This window comes from Brienomyrus brachyistius, chromosome 11 (assembly GCF_023856365.1).
Source record: "Brienomyrus brachyistius isolate T26 chromosome 11, BBRACH_0.4, whole genome shotgun sequence".
NCBI classification, from domain to species: domain Eukaryota; kingdom Metazoa; phylum Chordata; class Actinopteri; order Osteoglossiformes; family Mormyridae; genus Brienomyrus; species Brienomyrus brachyistius.
In genome coordinates this window covers 24,926,981-24,944,779 of record NC_064543.1, presented here as the reverse complement: position 1 = coordinate 24,944,779, position 17,799 = coordinate 24,926,981, and the positions used below count along the sequence as shown (strand labels likewise).

At 39.1% G+C, this 17,799-nt stretch overlaps 1 protein-coding gene across 3 annotated transcripts in view; it reads left to right on the top strand.

Moving 5' to 3' along the window:
- LOC125704242 (anoctamin-1-like) overlaps positions 1–17,543 on the top strand; it is a 42,698-nt gene extending 25,155 nt beyond the window's left edge. For 2 of the 3 annotated variants that reach the window (XM_048969660.1, XM_048969662.1), the window contains 15 exons: positions 334–494; positions 2,723–2,805; positions 3,334–3,345; positions 4,561–4,632; positions 5,546–5,620; positions 6,002–6,203; positions 6,431–6,542; positions 6,647–6,704; positions 6,968–7,068; positions 7,518–7,663; positions 11,258–11,410; positions 11,898–11,950; positions 13,099–13,283; positions 13,533–13,638; positions 15,137–17,543. In XM_048969660.1, coding sequence (XP_048825617.1) covers positions 334–494; positions 2,723–2,805; positions 3,334–3,345; positions 4,561–4,632; positions 5,546–5,620; positions 6,002–6,203; positions 6,431–6,542; positions 6,647–6,704; positions 6,968–7,068; positions 7,518–7,663; positions 11,258–11,410; positions 11,898–11,950; positions 13,099–13,283; positions 13,533–13,638; positions 15,137–15,376 — 1,759 coding nt within the window. In that variant the 3' untranslated portion in view covers positions 15,377–17,543. The remainder of the gene's footprint in view (positions 1–333; positions 495–2,722; positions 2,806–3,333; positions 3,346–4,560; positions 4,633–5,545; positions 5,621–6,001; positions 6,204–6,430; positions 6,543–6,646; positions 6,705–6,967; positions 7,069–7,517; positions 7,664–11,257; positions 11,411–11,897; positions 11,951–13,098; positions 13,284–13,532; positions 13,639–15,136) is intronic. The other variant, XM_048969661.1, reaches the window with a different exon arrangement.
- The last annotated feature ends 256 nt before the right edge of the window (positions 17,544–17,799 follow it).

Genomic DNA, 17,799 nt, shown 5'->3' with positions numbered 1-17,799 from the left:
ATTGAATGAATGCACATATCATAATAACATACTGAATGTCAATATACAAGTGTGTACAGTTTAAAGCATATATAATTATGGAAGACCTTGTTTCATGCAGGTGAACTCAAGCTTTTGATTTGGTTCAATGTGTACATTTTTTCCGCTGGATGTATTTCAACGAACAGCCATATGTCTCTTCTCAGTGACTGTTCGCAGAAGCATTGTCTTTATCTGATTTCCATTCAGCAAAATGTCATCAGGAGCTAAATGTCAGGAAACGTGACGTTTTTTGAGGGACACCCTGATTTCAGTTGTCATTTTGCTTGTGTGCCAATGTCACCCTCCCACCAGCATGGAGATCTGTGACAAGAGGAACAACATCACCATGTGTCCGCTCTGTGACCGCGCCTGCAGCTACTGGAACCTCTTCATGGCCTGCGGCACGGCCAGAGCCAGCCACCTCTTCGACAACCCTGCCACAGTCTTCTTCTCTGTCTTCATGGCCTTGTGGGGTACGTGCACAAGCTCCCCGTTCCTGAACACGTCAGTCTCGCATCAACATCTCCATCCTAGTCCATCATGGACTAACAAATTGTGTTGCCAGTTCTCATTGTGTATTGTTTTTAGCTGATGTGTCTTTGCTTCCATCCTTTGTTATTTTGAAGATTTTTCAGATCTGTGACCAGGTGTCATCTGAGGCTGAGCCCAGAGACCGGAAGGGGGGGTTTGCCCTGATAAACGTTGCGGAGGGGCACTCTATCATTTATGTGACTTGTTTCACATGATGCATTTAGTGTTGTTCACACTTAGTAAATGTGCTTGGGCCTGTCTATTCTGTTAGCTTGTGCACAGCTCTGAATTTGGTATTTCAGGACAACACAACCACGTTATACACATAACGAACAAAACATGATTTGGGTCTTTGTTGAAAACATCCGGGCTTAAGTATCAGTAGCCTGACCTTAGTGCCACTGCTGACTGTAATCAGTACAATTTTACCATCGGTAGCTTTACTCTTATTTATCTTAATAAGAACATACTGTAAGAACATAAATTTACAAACGAGAGGAAGCCATTCGGCCCGTCAAGCTCTTTTGGGGAGAACTTGACTAATAGCTCAGAGTTGTTAAAATCTTATCTAGCTCTGATTTAAAGGAACCCAGGGTTTTAGCTTGCGCTACACTAACAGGAAGACTATTCCATACTCTAACTACACGCTGTGTAGTCAGAGACTATCCACCATGTTCTATCAAATTCCAATATTTATTTGAAATGGTCTAATTTTCTGTTCAAACTGAGATCCTATTCATCCAAAAGTGCTGTTTACTAAGCCACTATGGCAGAATACATGACATTAATCAGATAGCTTAAGCTTTCCCCACTCTCTCTCTGCTAGCGTATATATATATTTTTTACTATATTTTAAATACGCAAATGACTTTAAGAATGTAAAGTGTTCAATGGAAATGTTGCCATTTGTGTATTATCTTTACCATTGGGAAAGAGATTAAAGTTATAATTAAGTGTACATTTGAAAATGAACATTACAGTGAATGACTAAAATAATCGTATTTCTGTAAGGAATTGCCGTGGTCACCACACTGCTGTTCGTAGAATGACTCCTCCTTTGCCATCTCTCTGCTAGCTCTGTGCTGACAGGCTGTGTTTATTCTCTGAGAGTGAGAGGGCAGACAGAGGCTGGCAGGGGATCCACTTCTCTTTTTCGTGCCTGTGTGCTGTTCATTGTCAGGAGACTGAGCGACTGTAGGAAGCAATCGACTTGAGCGGTGTATGGGGCTGTGGGTTCACTTCCAGAGGATGATTTAATGTCCTGCGTTATGAGTGTGAGTGTGTCTTGTGGATGTTATTGTGAGGAGAGATGTAAAGGAAGTATTTTTAGCAAGGCTTTGGACAGGCTGTTATGTCTGAGTTTAATAAAGGGTCTGCAGTGTACTTTATAACTTGCTGGAGAGCATTCTGTTTAGCAATAGGTTTGTTCTAAAATTAATCACATTCCAAAGCATTCATTGTCTGTTTGCACGGTGCATTCTCAAATCAAAGCCACCTTTTATTGTGTTTGTTTGACATTAGTGCTAAATAAGGGTAAAATGGCGGTGTTTGTTTTTATGTACATTGGTCATAATATGCTAAAAGAAGGCTTGAAATGGTTTGGGAGTCCGGCATTTACAGGAAAGTGATGACACAACTGATCCAGGGAATTGACAGCTTAATTCAGTCTGGCATCAAGTATGTAGGGTGATTTGTTCCTCTGTGTCTGTGATCGGAAGGTTGCCGGTTCAAATCCCGCGGTCAACAGAATAGACGCGTCACCATAAGGCTCTTAATCCTGAAAAAATGCTTCTGGGGTGCTGGATAGATGCCTGACCCTGTCCCACCCCAAGAGTCACTCTCAGTTGTACGTGTGTGGATGTTTTCAAAGGAGAGCAAAGTACCATAGGGTATGTGAAAAGCAAAGAAGTCCTATGTGCCTCTACTGGTATTTGTACATATGCAAATAAAATATCACTTCTGTTAAATCAAAAAAAACATCTGAAGCTGAATTGTGGATTTGATTCTGCAGAACCTTAAACTAAAAGCCAGTTATTTTTCTAGTTTTGACTGCAAGATATATAAGGCTGTATAAATAATGGTGAGAAGGGGGCAACATGATAATGTAATAATAAAATATTAATTATAATAACATAATATGGAAATAAATGTACTCCATGATGTATCGCAGCTGCCATGTTTATGGAGCACTGGAAGAGGAGACAGATGCGACTGAACTACATATGGGATCTGACAGGCTTTGAAGACGAAGAGGTGAGAGAGAGCATGAGAGCTGCCTGTGTGCTTGTCCTTGTCTGCCATGTCAGGGATCGTGTTTGCTCTCCTTTTATGAAGGCACCTCAGTCCTGAGCAGCACTGTCTACCTTGGCGTTATGTCACAGGTGTGAATGGTGTCCAGTGAGAGTGATTTGTAAGTAATACTTATGTGAGTGTTAGTCAGTGACAGTGAGTCCTTACACCTGCATGCACAGGAAGTTGAATGAGTGCCTTGAAGATTTTGTGAATTATTTTTAGAGGAGAAATACATTTCCATGTACAGGCAGGAGACATTTCCTAACTTGCAGATCCTACCTTAACTGTTTGGTAACTATGGTAACTAAGGTTAGGACCTGATTTAGGAAAGAAAGGCACTGCAGATGAACAGTTCAAAGTTCCTATCCTAACGTAAGAGGAAAAGTGAATTACACAAGCTTCCTAACTAAAATCTTAAACTCTTCTATAATAAACTTGTCGTCTTATCTTGTCTTTCGTTTCCATGTTTTTCATCGGGTTTTCTTGAAGGAAGCTTTAAAGGTTTGCATTACATTTTTGCATTATTTCATGTCTGTCTTGAGGCTGATTGCTTCATCCTAGCCTCTCTTTCTGCAGCTGCTCACTGCAGATTTTCTGGGATTCTTCCTCACTTCACATATTGAGTTAATGCTCTCCAGTAGCATTTTTATGGTCTTATCTCTTTGCCCCTTTTGCTTGTGGCCTCATCCAAGCAGTTGAACAACTCTGTTCTACAGTACTGTGCAAAAGTTTGACAGTCAAAGGAAATGCTTAAAGATATTTATGTGGGTAGTAAGTGTTTGTTTGCTCAAAACAAAAACAAAAAAACACAATTTAACATTAGAATATATGTTAATTAAAAGTAAACAATAAAAAGTAATACAAATTTGTTCTGTTCTCCAAAAAGTTACTAATATCTGGTTGGGCAGCTAGATGAACAGCGCTTCAGTTCCCAAACGTCTCCTCAAAGGCACCTCAGCCATTCTATGTATTTGTTAAATTTCACCACCAGCTCACTTAATCAATTAAATTTGTTACAAAAAAGCCAGTGAGGTACTGATTAGTCGTACGAGGTGTGTTAGTGGTCAAGTCATAAAATACACAAGTGTGCTGGATGGTTGCTGAAAATCCCGAGGTGGCTTCAGGAGAGGCTTTGAAATGGTTATACTACCAGTCTGACAGACATATCATATTTTTATGAACATGGAGATCTTTAGGCATCATGTTTGACTGCCTAAGACGTTTGCACAGCACTGTATGTCCACCATCAGCACCAGCTGGCTGCACACTTACTATTTCTTGAACATTTTCACAGCCTTTCACTTTGCTGGGCACGTCAAACCTCAGGAGCATCACGAAACTCCTCCTTTCCACACTTATGGATTGACCCTGCCTTTCTTTGATGGGACTGTGCTACCATTTTTTATTTTTTTTTGGTGGTTTCGGTGCACTGCTAGGAAAAAATGGCAAGGAGAAATGATAAAGATACTTCAACAAACTTGGCAGAGTGCTTCACCCACCAAAAATATGCATGGCACATCTCAATTATGTTTCTTCATGTAATGAACCAGTAACTACTCATAAAATTGCTGGGAAACCTACAGGAATGAATCATCCACAAGTTCTTTTTTGTTCCATGTAGCCAGTGTAATACAATGTGAGATCTATGATGATCATTAAATATGCCAGTATCTTGTGACTGGTGTCTGTATTGCATGTGCATTTTATTACATCCAGGATCATCCGCGAGCTGAGTATGAGTTTCGAGTCATGCAGAAGTCGCTAAAGAAGGATCAGAATGCACAGAAGGTATGGGGTTTTCAGGGTATTCAGGGGAGGATGATTTTATTTTATTTACTTATCCAAAGCATGATGTTTCCCTGAATACAGCATCTTTTTTGATATATGTATATGTCATGCACTTACAATATCCACATATTTTGCATCCCCAGTGCTTGGTTTAGTCCTCCTTGGTTCTTTTGTGTTCTACTGGAAGATTCGCATAACCAGATGAATATAGCTCAGTTAATACTGTAATAACCAGAGGTGGACATTTCAGGTCCCGAAAGTAAAAATCCAGACCAGTATTTTGTTTAAACCAACCAACCAACCAGCTGAGTGTAAAGAGTCAGTCATAGTATTAAAGTGGTTGGTTGAAACAAAATCCTGGTCTGGATTTTTACTTTCTGGACCTGAAATGTCCACCTCTGATAACTGCTGGGACAGTGTATTCCTCCAGTCATCACTGTGCTGGGTATATTGCAGGTACAATCAAATGATCATATTTGGAGTTGCAAGATTTACTACGGTCCATTTACCAGTCCGTATTTGATTAAATACAGCTGGCTAAGATTATTGTTAGATTATATTTTCACTGCAGATTTCGATCAAGAATGAGCATTTATTCTACAGTATAATGAGCACATTGTATAGTTTCATTTTCTGTTGAATAGCTTCTGAAATATAATTTGATAGTGGTTTTGGTAAATATTTTTAAGGTACAATTTTTACTATAACTGAACTAATTTTTGAGGATCAGCATGATGAAACATTCTTGTAATGAATGTCTGAGTAATTAGAAGATATAATTAGTTTTGTTTGTCAGAGACACCCAGCTTGGAAAGGCAATGTCTGTAATGGGCCATCAGAATATCAGTAGACATATGTGCTGGCATAGACACACTAACACTTACATTATCCTTTGCCATTTACGTTCTCATAGTCGGAAAAAGAAAAATTGACTTGTAAAGACAGACTTCCAGCCTACATGACCAACGTTGTCATGATGCTGTTCATGGTGAGTATGCCGCTTTGCTACACTAGCATATCTCTTTTGGTGGACTCTTTTGATGAGAACTTAAATATTATACTAAAATATTATAGTAAAATATTACTGTGTTGCGGCAATACTATGTTAATATATACTGTTATGTGAGGACTTAGAGCCTAAAACTGCTGCTAGTCACTGACATCATCCACTTGGATTGTATATACTGTATTGTAAAGCATCCTTGAGTGTGAGAAAGGCACTATGTAAATGAAACTTATTAGTATTGGTATTATTATTATTGCTATTATTGTTATTATCTCCACCCCCTAGATTGATATGACCTTTTCCATTGTGTTTGGGGTGATCATGTATGGGGTTATTATTTTTATTATTATCTCCACCCCCTAGATTGGCGTGACCTTTGCCATCGTGTTTGGGGTGATCGTGTACAGGATATCCACCACATCGGCCCTGCACATGAGTTCTGACCCCACCACCCGCTCCAACGTGAAGGTGACAGTCAAGACCACAGCTGCAATTATTAACCTGGTGATTATCATCATCCTGGATGAAGTGTACGGGGCTGTGGCCCGTTGGCTCACCATACTCGGTGAGTTTCGCCATGCTGCTCACACTAATCGATGTTTGTATGCATACTGTATGCAGTTCAGGGATTAGCGTGCGGCATTTTGCAGTAGCCTGATGGTTGAAGATGGCTGAGGGAAATGAAAGTATGCATACAGACTTAAAGTTCATTTCTATGATGATATTTTCACTGATAAAATGCTTCCGCTAAAACTGATTTTAGATTATTTTCAACAATTTCACAATTAACAGAGGTACCAAAGACCGACAAGAGTTTTGAGGAGAGACTGATCTTCAAAACATTCATCCTAAAGTTTGTGAATGCGTTCACTCCCATTATTTACATCGCCTTCTTCAGAGGGAGGTATGTGTCACTCTGTGTCACTTTTACATCTGAGCTGCACTCACAACATACTTCTGTCTATCGAGAAATGTAACTGCATCAAACCATGTCTTATTTTTCTGTAGGCTTGTTGGTCGCCCTGGAAATTACCTGTATGTCTTTAAATCTTATCGGATGGAGGAGGTAAAAATGACAATGTGTGGTACATTTTTTTATGCTATTCAGTCGTTTTCTCATATTAATGGTTACTTTTACAATATATGTGTAAATGTATTTAATATGAGTTCATGTTCATGATAAAACCAATATATTTTATTCTTAATCTTCTACAAATAATTTAAAAAAACATTTATGTTATTATTTTCACCGATAGTTCTTAGTTGTGACATAATGACTGTGCTGGCGCTGTGATTGGTGTGGTGAGGTGACCCTCCCCCCTCCCCCAGTGTACCCATGGTGGCTGTCTGATGGAGCTCTGCATCCAGCTCAGCATCACCATGCTCGGCAAGCAGCTCATCCAGAACAATCTGTTTGAGATCGGAATACCGTGAGTACAGATTTCAGCCATTCAGTGTGTGCACGGTCCTCAGACTCACCTCCACCCCAAACTCCTTCATCACTCCCATCACACGTCACACTTAAGCTGCCTGCACAACAGGTGGAAATTTCGGTCATTTTGCATTATACTCATAGCAGAATTTGCTTTACTGATTTGTAGTTCTTGCCATTAGAAGAGTCCAAATATCACTGTTTTTCCATGACATTTCTATGTTATCACCAAAATTTGTATACTCATGACACTCGAACAGCATATAAGACCCAGAATGTAAAGGCATTGAGTGACTTGAGTCTGTAATCCCTAAGGGGGAATGTGGCCTGGATCGTTTCTTCGTATCACATCTCAGAATAGAAGTTCCAGGCGAAGACTTTCCAGGAACCTCAGTAACAATCCCTCATAGCTTAGGAACATCTGACGTCATGCTCCCCTCCCTGCAGCAAACTCAAAAAGCTGATAAGGTACATCAAGATGAAGAAGGGCGCCTTTCAGGAAGAGGAGCAGCGAGAGAAGAAACTGCAGCGCTATGAGACGGACCACTTCCTGGAGCCCTTTGCTGGTCTCACCCCTGAGTACATGGAAATGAGTAAGTCATGAGGCCGGAAACGCGGCTCCTCTTGGCTTTCGGTTGGTCATCCCCCAAACACACTCTGTCCTTCTGCCCACTATAATCAATAGATGGCAAGATGGTTACCTTGTATTTCATTTGCTGTATGAAACCTGCTATTATGATTATAGCTGGAATGTTTAGTTCTTATTAGTGAAGTTAAGCGTTTTTTAGCATTTTAATTACTCTGATTTCTTTAATATACAGAGCTGTTTAAATGTGAACTCGGTCATTTATAATTATATGCACATACCAGTTATATTAGTGAAAACATGACAGGAATATTTAAAAATAGTGCTGTTAATGCTATACTAAATCATGCTTTAGTTTAATGTACCCATGAAATATTAAATCTAGCTCGCAGTGTCAGAAAATTGGAGCTATATCGCATCCTATATAGGTTTAAAATGGAACAGTGTTTTATTTTTCAATACAGGCCAATATACAGGACAGGTACAAATTATGTAATCCTCGCAATTTGCATGAGACCTAATTGCCTGATTGCAGTCACATGTTCCTTTTTCACAATTAAAAAAAAGTTTTTAAATGAACATTCTTATTTACTGTATATACACAGGATTGTCAACAATAAACAGGAAACAGTATTTACAAATCAAAGTATTTTAAAATCCAGTTATTTCCAATTCCTAGCTCATAAAACAATGAGGAATATAAAAAGACATGTTATGATCGCGTCCAGGGAAGCAGGAGCAGGGAGACGGATAAACGGGAAACGGGGTTTACTGGGAAAACGGCGAGGAACAGGAGGCAGCACAGGTGACAATGAACTAACTTCAGTGACAGAACTGGGGAAACAGACTTAAACGCGGACTTAAGTACACAGGACTACTCAGAAACAACACGAAACAGCTGAATACAATCAGGAATTCACACTGAGGTAATGAGGGGGACGTGACAGATGTATGTGTGGATCGTACGTACAGGTCATTACAAATTAATTGACCAAGTGTAGTTTCTGTTGAGTAAACAAAATACATGAGTGCATTTGAAATGGGAGATATAATATGCATTGTTGTAAAGGTATGTACTCAGATATATGCACAGTATAAAGAATTAGATTCCCATAATACCTAATATAGCAGAATAAGACCAAATTGGATTGGAAGAGACAATATGCATTATTACAATGATTTGAATAAATGTTTACTACCATAAAACCCATAGAATTTATGCACTGCATTCCAGCTTTTGGCTTTACGGTCATGTTTTCTATAGGCAAGAACACAAATAACCAAAATATTTTATTAAATTAAAAATTCATTTGAAAGCTTGACATAGACAAATAAAAAGATGGGGAAAAAAAATTATCATGCAGATTTTAAAAATTATTGGGCTTGGTTTAGTTTTTTTGTGAGAACACTAAACTAATTTGTCTGCAGGATGTAGTGCATTGTGGCGACAAAATAATAATAATAACTGTCCATGGTCCCTCCAGGACTCCATATATATACCAGTAACACAGGTAACCACCTAATTGGTGAGGAAAGATTCTGCAAATTGGCATGTAAGTGGATGTTATAATAAATATAATAAATGAATCGGTGTAGTTACATGTCACAATTGGGTCTCAGAGCATTCAGTTAGAAACATATTATTGCTTTCACATTTCCAGTTGATCCCTTCAGTACTTCTAGAACTTGTACAGGATGGTGAGTGTGTGAGGAGTGCGAATCAGCTGGGAGGAGCAGGTGATGGGGTTGTCCGGGGAATACGATACTGTCGTGTTGACAGCCCCCCCCCCCCTTTCTAGGAATTAAGGTGCTGTTTAGTTTAACAGTTTGCATAACGAGGATATGATAAAACTGAACTTTACTTTCTCTGGGGAGCTTTGAGACTAATTGCCAGCCTAGTTTTCTTCGATCTGAAATCTATAAAAACAGAATTGTGGTTTGGTAGATTAAGGTCAAGCCCACTGTGAAAGTATTTTGATCTTTTGGTATGTCCTTTCTGAAAGGGTCAGTTAACTACATCAAAGGGCTTAATATTTTGAGAGCGTTTCTTTTCTCAGCTGGACACTAGAGATTTATTCAGTTTTGTTTATTTATATATTTTGAAATATAAAGAGACTAGTATATGGAACTGAATTCACCAGGTGCACTATAAATGTCACGTAAAAGCAATTAATTGTTATGACCTTTGCTACAAAAGTCTCTTTAGCTTAACCCATTACAGCAGGTTTTGTTTTCCGATACATAATTGGGGTGTTTTCACTGGATGTGAAATTCCAGTTTATTCTTGGAAGGCTCTTGTTGTCACTGTACTAAGTACTAACAAGGACGAGCCCTTTTGTCTTCTGTCCCACCATTTACGCAAAGTGCCCCAGGTACACCTCCCATTCCCCAAGCTAACGGTGCATTAGCCTGTGGGCTGTGGTATATGCTGAGCACTGTATTCCATCTGCAGTGTAGTGGCCCACATTGAGTTTAATGTAGCACAGCAGATTCCCCCCCCAACCTATCCTCCAACACTAATAGTACCATTCAATCCTCCACTTTAGTTACACAAGGTCACATTAAGAACCCAACAAACGGAACTGAAGGATAAACTTCCTGCAGTGGCTGCCTCTGAAGCCGATAAAGTCTCCAGTTATGTTTTCCACTTGACAATCTCCCTAAGAATCACTTGGTACGACTCTGATAGCCTGGATGACGGAGATGACAGATGCCACTTCTGAACTGGGTCCCTGTTCTCTGCCTGCTAAAGGCTGCCAGAGGCAGATTCTGTATTGTACTCTACCGTGTGCTACATTACTGCGATGTTCATTCTGCCTGCTCAGGCCACACATGCATATTCCAAGACTGTGAGAGGCCGCTGCGTCTATGGAGGTGCATAAGCACTGCTGGTAAAATGTCCACAAATTCTGCAATTAAGACCAATTAAATTCTGCATTTAAGAGCAAATTGACACTGTAGTAGCTATGTGCATATTAATATACTGTATACATTATGTATTCATAGAATAGTGATACTTCTTTCCCTGGAGAAACTGTTTCCACTTGTCCCATTTGACTCTCCATAAGGCATACAGACACATTTAGAAGTGAGAGTGGGAGTGACACTGCAGTGTTGGACACATTCTGGAGCAGCTGGGTTTAAGGACCCGACAGTGATATGACTCTGCCAACCGCAGGATTTGAACTGTGACTAATCACAGGCTCAGAATCCTGACCTTCAGAAGTCACACACTGCCTATATGAATATGCATATGAATTTTGTGTCAAATTGAAACTGCAAATGAAAATATTTTAATACAAATACATTTGGCATGTCACCTAGTCTACTTTTACTGTAATCCTTTTATAATTCTGTCTGGTGGTTCCTCACTTGAATGGGGACCTCCTGACACCTTCCCCCGATCCCTTGGGTAAACCCTGCAGATGCACATCCTCACTGCCTTCTGTGTAGAAGATTCATACAATGATATTTATGCAACACGTTGAAAAAAAAAAATCACACGATGGCACCCGGCACTTTTTATTTGCCTTGATTCCTCAATAATTTGTGTACCACTTAAATATGGGTGATTTTAAAGGGAGTCCTTCTGTTTCCACAGTCATCCAGTTTGGCTTTGTCACTCTGTTTGTGGCGTCCTTCCCACTGGCTCCGCTCTTCGCCCTGCTTAACAACATCATCGAGATCCGTCTCGATGCCAAGAAGTTTGTGGCAGAGCTAAGAAGACCTATAGCTGCGAGAGCAAAAGACATTGGTGCGTTAAAAGTGTTGTATTATTTAGATATGAGTGTTGTATTATTTAGGAGTAAGTGTATTCTGGAAAGTTAAAAACATTTTTTGACCCAGAGACGATGACCGCTTGTCATCATGTTAAGTAATCCGAGTTGGATTTATAAACAAGATTTAACCTTGACTAATCTTTTTATCAATTTGTTTTGCAGTTCTGCACATAATGCTGGTATTTCTCCAAAATTTGTGTTTAAAATGTCATAGATTTGTACAGGTTTCCTTTCAAAGCATTAGATTCTAGGACACAACAACATAACTATAGATTTATGGTGCTACACCCTTTATACAGCACTTCTTTGGTCATCTGGGTCTCCTGTTCAAGATTCATAATTTGCACATTATTTCCATTTCCAAACAGATTGGGATGACCCTCCTGCAATAATACTGTAAGAAGCAGATGTGAATTTAATCCTAAATATAGAACTGAGCACTGATGATCTCTTCTCATTTAGGTATCTGGTATAATATCCTAAGTGGGATTGGCAAAGTGGCTGTTATTGTGAATGTAAGTAATCTTTTTAAACATTTGGTATGTGTGGTTTAATTTCTGGTACTTCTGTAGTGACTTGTTGGCAGTTTTGTCTTCAATTAAGACATTTAATTTTATACACCGGAGAATGAAGATCGACATGCTGAGGAAGATTTATGGTAGGGAGATACTCACTCAGGTTATGAATTCTCTCTCACTCTCAGACTGTAACAGAACAACAAGATGCTCCTCTGCTCCATTAAAGGCCTGCTCTCCTGTGACCTCGTATTAAAATTCAGAGCAGGCCTTTGTAAAACTGTAAATGTACAGCCCTCTAATCACTGTTTTCTTTCTTTTGTGTGGAATCTTACCAAATATTCCTCCCTCAGGCTAAAATCACACCTTATATGGTCAGCTGTGACACAGGGCTGCCGGTGGCCTCTAAGCCCCACAATGGGCATATGTCCAAATAAACCATCCTAAGATCTCAATCTGCTTTATTTAGTGACCAGTTTTGAGCAGTGGTAGGTGTTGGCTCCCCCTCTGGCTTGCTGCTGATGGCAAAGGGACAGGGAATAGGGAAGAGACAGTTTGCTAAGATTTAGAGTGTGATGTCACCAAGAGGAGAAATTCAGACATTTTAATCTAGGCATAGGACATGGTGTAAGGACGTTACCGGGTGCCGTCTAACTGCCTGGTTCAACACAACAAAAACGACAACCTGAAAAAAGCCTGTGACTGACAGTGGGTGATAATCCTGCCCACTGGGGGTTGTGAAGCTGTATGTCTGACATTGCTGGTACGGAACTCTAGCTAACAGTCCATGATTCAGGGGAGGCCAAGCATTTCCTGGAATGCTGCCAACCCACCAGATTTTCCAGGCTTAAAAGCTAAATAAATGGAAACTTTTTATTGAGTTGTGTTGGTTCTATGTGAATTCGAATCAAAAAGTCCAAAGGCCATACTGTACCCTACTTTGTATTCTTTGGATGACACTTAGCCCCATGTTTAAGATCAGGTACCGTTGTCACTGAAATGCAGTGCCACAACATTGGATTAAAAGAATAGTATATTGCCTGGGTAGGAACTCTCTTCTACAGCATTTTTGCCATGTTAGTAGAAGATTATTCTTTAACACCCACTTTGACATTAACATCACTACATTGGTTTGCTGTCACCCTCAGGCATTCGTGATATCATTCACATCCGACTTCATTCCCCGCCTGGTCTACCAGTACATGTACAGCCCAGACGGCTCCATGCACGGCTTTGTTAACCACACCCTTTCCTACTTCAACGTCAGTGACTTCGAAGTGGGCAAGGACCCTCTGGAGCCTATGCACTTGGGGTACAGGGTGGAGATCTGCAGGTACAGGCGCCCAAGAGAGTTAAATGTGAAGTTCTACTCTTTGTTAAGTCCTGTGCGATTTGCATCATTTTGATCATAATTACACAATGGCTAATTCCTAACAATAAATACAGATGCAGAACTACTGTAGGCACCAAACTGACAATTTTAAGCCTATTGCAGTTTTTTAGCTCTATAAAGTGACTGTATAGACTTCTTGAAAGTCTCGGTTCACCAGTGTGTTTAATGTACCTTCCGATGTTTCTTCAGGTATAAAGACTACAGGGAACCCCACTGGTCGCAGACTCCCTATGAAATTTCTAAGGAGTTCTGGGCAGTGCTAGCAGCCAGATTGGCATTTGTTATAGTTTTCCAGGTAAGACCCCCCAAGAACCACCATAGACTGCATATTGGTGTGGAAGATGTATATGTGTGTAATAAATGTGTTGCTTTTTAGTACCTCAGCAGTCTTACATATGAATAAAGCTTTAGGGGTCTATTCTCCCACTTAAGACAAAAGCTCAAGACGAAAAGTTACCCGCTTTTGAGTTAAGCATGTTCTCCCCTCATCAATGCCCACCACACTCGAAATTTGAAAGAGAAGGTGCGCATGTGCAAGAAGTATCATTATAGTATTCATCAAACAAGAAAAGGGGGTTATGCTCACAGCGATGTTGCCAGTACGCAAAATGTGGAACGTGGGTTATTTAGTTTACACTGTGACCCTAAACAAAATCAGCCGAACATTTTTATTTTGCAAATGAAAACATGATGGTAATCTACTACACTTATACTGTATGTGGTCATTCTCACGAACATGAGAACCTTTGTAAACATTTCACGTTTGTCAGTGTTTGTATTTTGTGCCGAGCGATTGACATTTAACAATGTCACTTGATTCCTGCCTAATGGAACTATATAGTGCTTGCATATACTTGTACATTTCTATATTCAATTGTGTATTCTTGTATAATTCTCATACAATTATATTAAATAACAGGAGTTTTGGATTGCAACATTTACTTCTGAATGTATAAGTAGTTTTTGTTTTGTTACGCTTGGCTTTCTGAACACTATAACATTATGTTTGGCTGGTAGAGGCGTGTGATTGTAGTACAGCCATCCCGAGTGTGCAGTGAAAAATTCAATTAAAAGTGCTTTATTCAGTAGCAGAATGCATGTAAAAGGTCATTTACATGTGACGCCTATATTTTGGTGTTTCTCTGGCCAAAGTGAATAACTAGCCTTAGTGCACTTAAACCCCAGACTGTAGTCGGTGAGAGAATATGCTTAAGTGGAAACCGCTTCTACATTTTTGACTTAACGTCATGCAAGAAAAAGTAGTCACACATTATACCATACTTGATCACAATCAGTTCTGAATTTGTGCAGTGAGATTGCATTACTCATTTTTATATACCTGGAAATAGTGTTTACAGTGATTCTTTTGTGATTTTTGTGGCGGCAAATTCTTTGCAGTCTTTAGATTCTGTGGTGCATTTAATGACCATATCAGAACAGGACTTCTGACTATTTGGAATAATCAATAATGGAGTCTATGGTGTAATAAATATATTTAATGGCATTTAAAATTCACCGTAAGATTTTTGCAAAATTAGGTGAATCAATAATAATTTTATGTTATGTTCAAAGGCTGTAAAAGGTTGTAAAAATTCTTAATTTTTTTTGTTAAATTCCTGGATGTTCCATAGTTCTCAAAGAGATGTGATGGAAAGAAACAGGTGACTGTCTGTCCTGAATCTGACCGTTATTTTTGCCACATTTTCAGCACTGCAGGTAGAATTTCCCATTGCTCTCGGAACAAGAGACGGTGGAGGAGGATTATTGTGAATGAACAATCTTTTCTTGTTTAGAACGTGGTCATGCTGATGAGTGACGTGGTGGACTGGCTGATTCCAGACATCCCCAAGGACATCAGTGTGCAAATCCACAAGGAGAAGATCCTTATGGTGGAGCTCTTCATGAAGGAAGAGAAGGGCAAGATGCAGAATTCAGATAGTATGGCTATGCGGGCCGACAAAGACAACTGCAACAACCACAGCTCAGTGCCCCGCTCAGAGTCCACCCCGAATTCACACGGAAGTGTCTACTAGCATCCATCCACACGTCTTTGTATCCGTATGTCTTTCACTAGCCCATCGGTGTCCTTTAATGTAGACTGGACATTCCACAGCGGGAGTGTTATCCCCAAGGAAGAGGTTGGAGCAGAACCTGTAGCTATCACAAAACACCGTGCATTTCTTAAGTACTTGCTCTGCAGAGCACGACAGATGCTGTAAGCGCATTTTAAACAGTTTGTGAATGTGTGCATTTATTTGTATTCTTTATAAAATGTCCAATAGAGAGAAAAATATTTTATTACTAAACTCTTTTTTTTTTTTCTTTTTCTGTTCTGCTGTTTGTGCCTCTTTTTCTGTTATGTATGTTATGCTTTTTCAAGCTATCCTTACAATAAAACAAGCTAATTTGTTTTATATTCAGTTCATGTCAAGTTTGTGCATCTAAAGTACGAGCAGTGATTTATCAGGGAGTAATGGGAAAACAACTCCCAAACGATCTCCTCCCCCCTCACCCATTCATCCCAAATGACGTTTCCTAAGAGTGCAATTGGCCCTGACACAGCGGTGGGTGGGAGAGCTGGAGACAGTGTGTCATCGCCACCAAGCCATAACTTGGGAAGGGATACAGTGAGCAGTCTGTCAGGTTTCACCTTTGGTCATGAGCTTCCTGTCCGCTTCTTCCATTACATCTGTGCCACCTGGAGGAATTCTTTGTGAAGAATAGTGTTGGGTCTGGAACTATTCTAGACCTGCACAGATGCCATGCTACTTTTGTATCTTTCCTTGTACAAAGTGTTTTTATTATTTTTTTAATATAACCCTTTCTCTGTAATACAGATGGTTCAATGTATCCATGCACACAATGCCTAATGGATACATTTATTTGTATGTAGTGAGACTAAGAGAATGAATTTATGAAGGAAATCAGTTAAGCCTGTGCATGTGTGTGTATATATATATAATATATGCGCGCACACACACACATATATATATATATATATATATATATATATATATATATATATATATATATAAACACTTTTCTGTAGCATGTAGATATGTTACTTAGCATTTTCAGTATACTTGAAGCTTTAACTACAAATCACTTCTGTATTATCTGTATAGTTCTTGTAACATTATAACAGACCATGATGGTATTAAAGCTTAAAGAATATTCAAAGTGGTGCACAGTACAAAACGTTTTATAAGCTCTGTCTTGTGGTGTTTTATATGTACCCTTCCTGTAATTTCATAAATAGGATGGAATATTCATAGAGGCCTTTCGCAGTCCATCTTAGATTCAAAGTAACCGACTCGTTTCAAAACATTAGTTTAATAGGTGGATTGGCTTCCAAAACATCATTCCAAGAGTGTATCCAGTAGCATATTTCCTTCAGCCAGCACTTGCCAACGGTATGAAATTTCCTTGTAATATTCACAGGTATGAAGCCCTATGGCCAGGACACTAATATAAGTCGGTGAATGAACTGGCTCGACACACTTAATGCTTATTTCTAAATGTTTTAAATTTTATTTTAATAAAATAACTTGCTTTTGAACTTCTGCATTACATTTATGTGCATTGCCAACATGCATAATGTGTGCCTGCATCATAAACGCAGCTTGGTGGTGGTGGTATTGGTGGTGGTGGGGGGGGAAATCATACAGTTTTTGATTTTTGTTTTATAGATTTTTTTTTTTTCCTTTGATCACGCTGTCTGCTATAAGGTCTTAATATATCACTATGCATGTACAAATCATCAGTTTATTTTGGAACACTAATATAAAGGCTAAGTGTAAAAAAATAAATAAAATTTAAGTATAAATCCTACTGAACAGAAATAAAGTTATAGGAGCATTATTTTCAAAAATGAGTTGATTTGTATAATGAAAATGTGCGGAGTGATCTTAGTCCATTCTTGATGCTTCCTATTCCGTCCCGAGTAACATTACAATGTACAAGTACATACAGAACCTGACATTTAATATAACCTCCACATTTACTTTTCATTTTATTTGTCTTCAGCGGATACTGAACCTGGAACCCCTTATACAGTATGAACTCGTTCATCCATGCATTGAAAAAGTATAAGTTCATAGAAATGTTATAGTTTATTTTGTATTGATACAGATTTTGTCATTATATACAACCTTTTGTTGGGAAATGACCCCCAAGAATAAAAATGTAATTTAAAAGTAATTTTCGTAGTTTGTTTTTATTTTAACTACAAATCTTCAACCCTTGAAATGTCTTATGTAGAAAAAGGTCAGAAAGTTCATTATGATTCATCGTTTAATTTATTTATGCATCGTCATGCCATCCATTTCTTCTGCTTAAGGCCCAACAGCAAGGGCCCAGGTTTGATTTTAACATTGGTACAGATGAAATCAGCCCCAAAGCTCTTCCCCCCCTAAACACACATGGTACTCCCACAATATCGCCATGGCCATGTCCC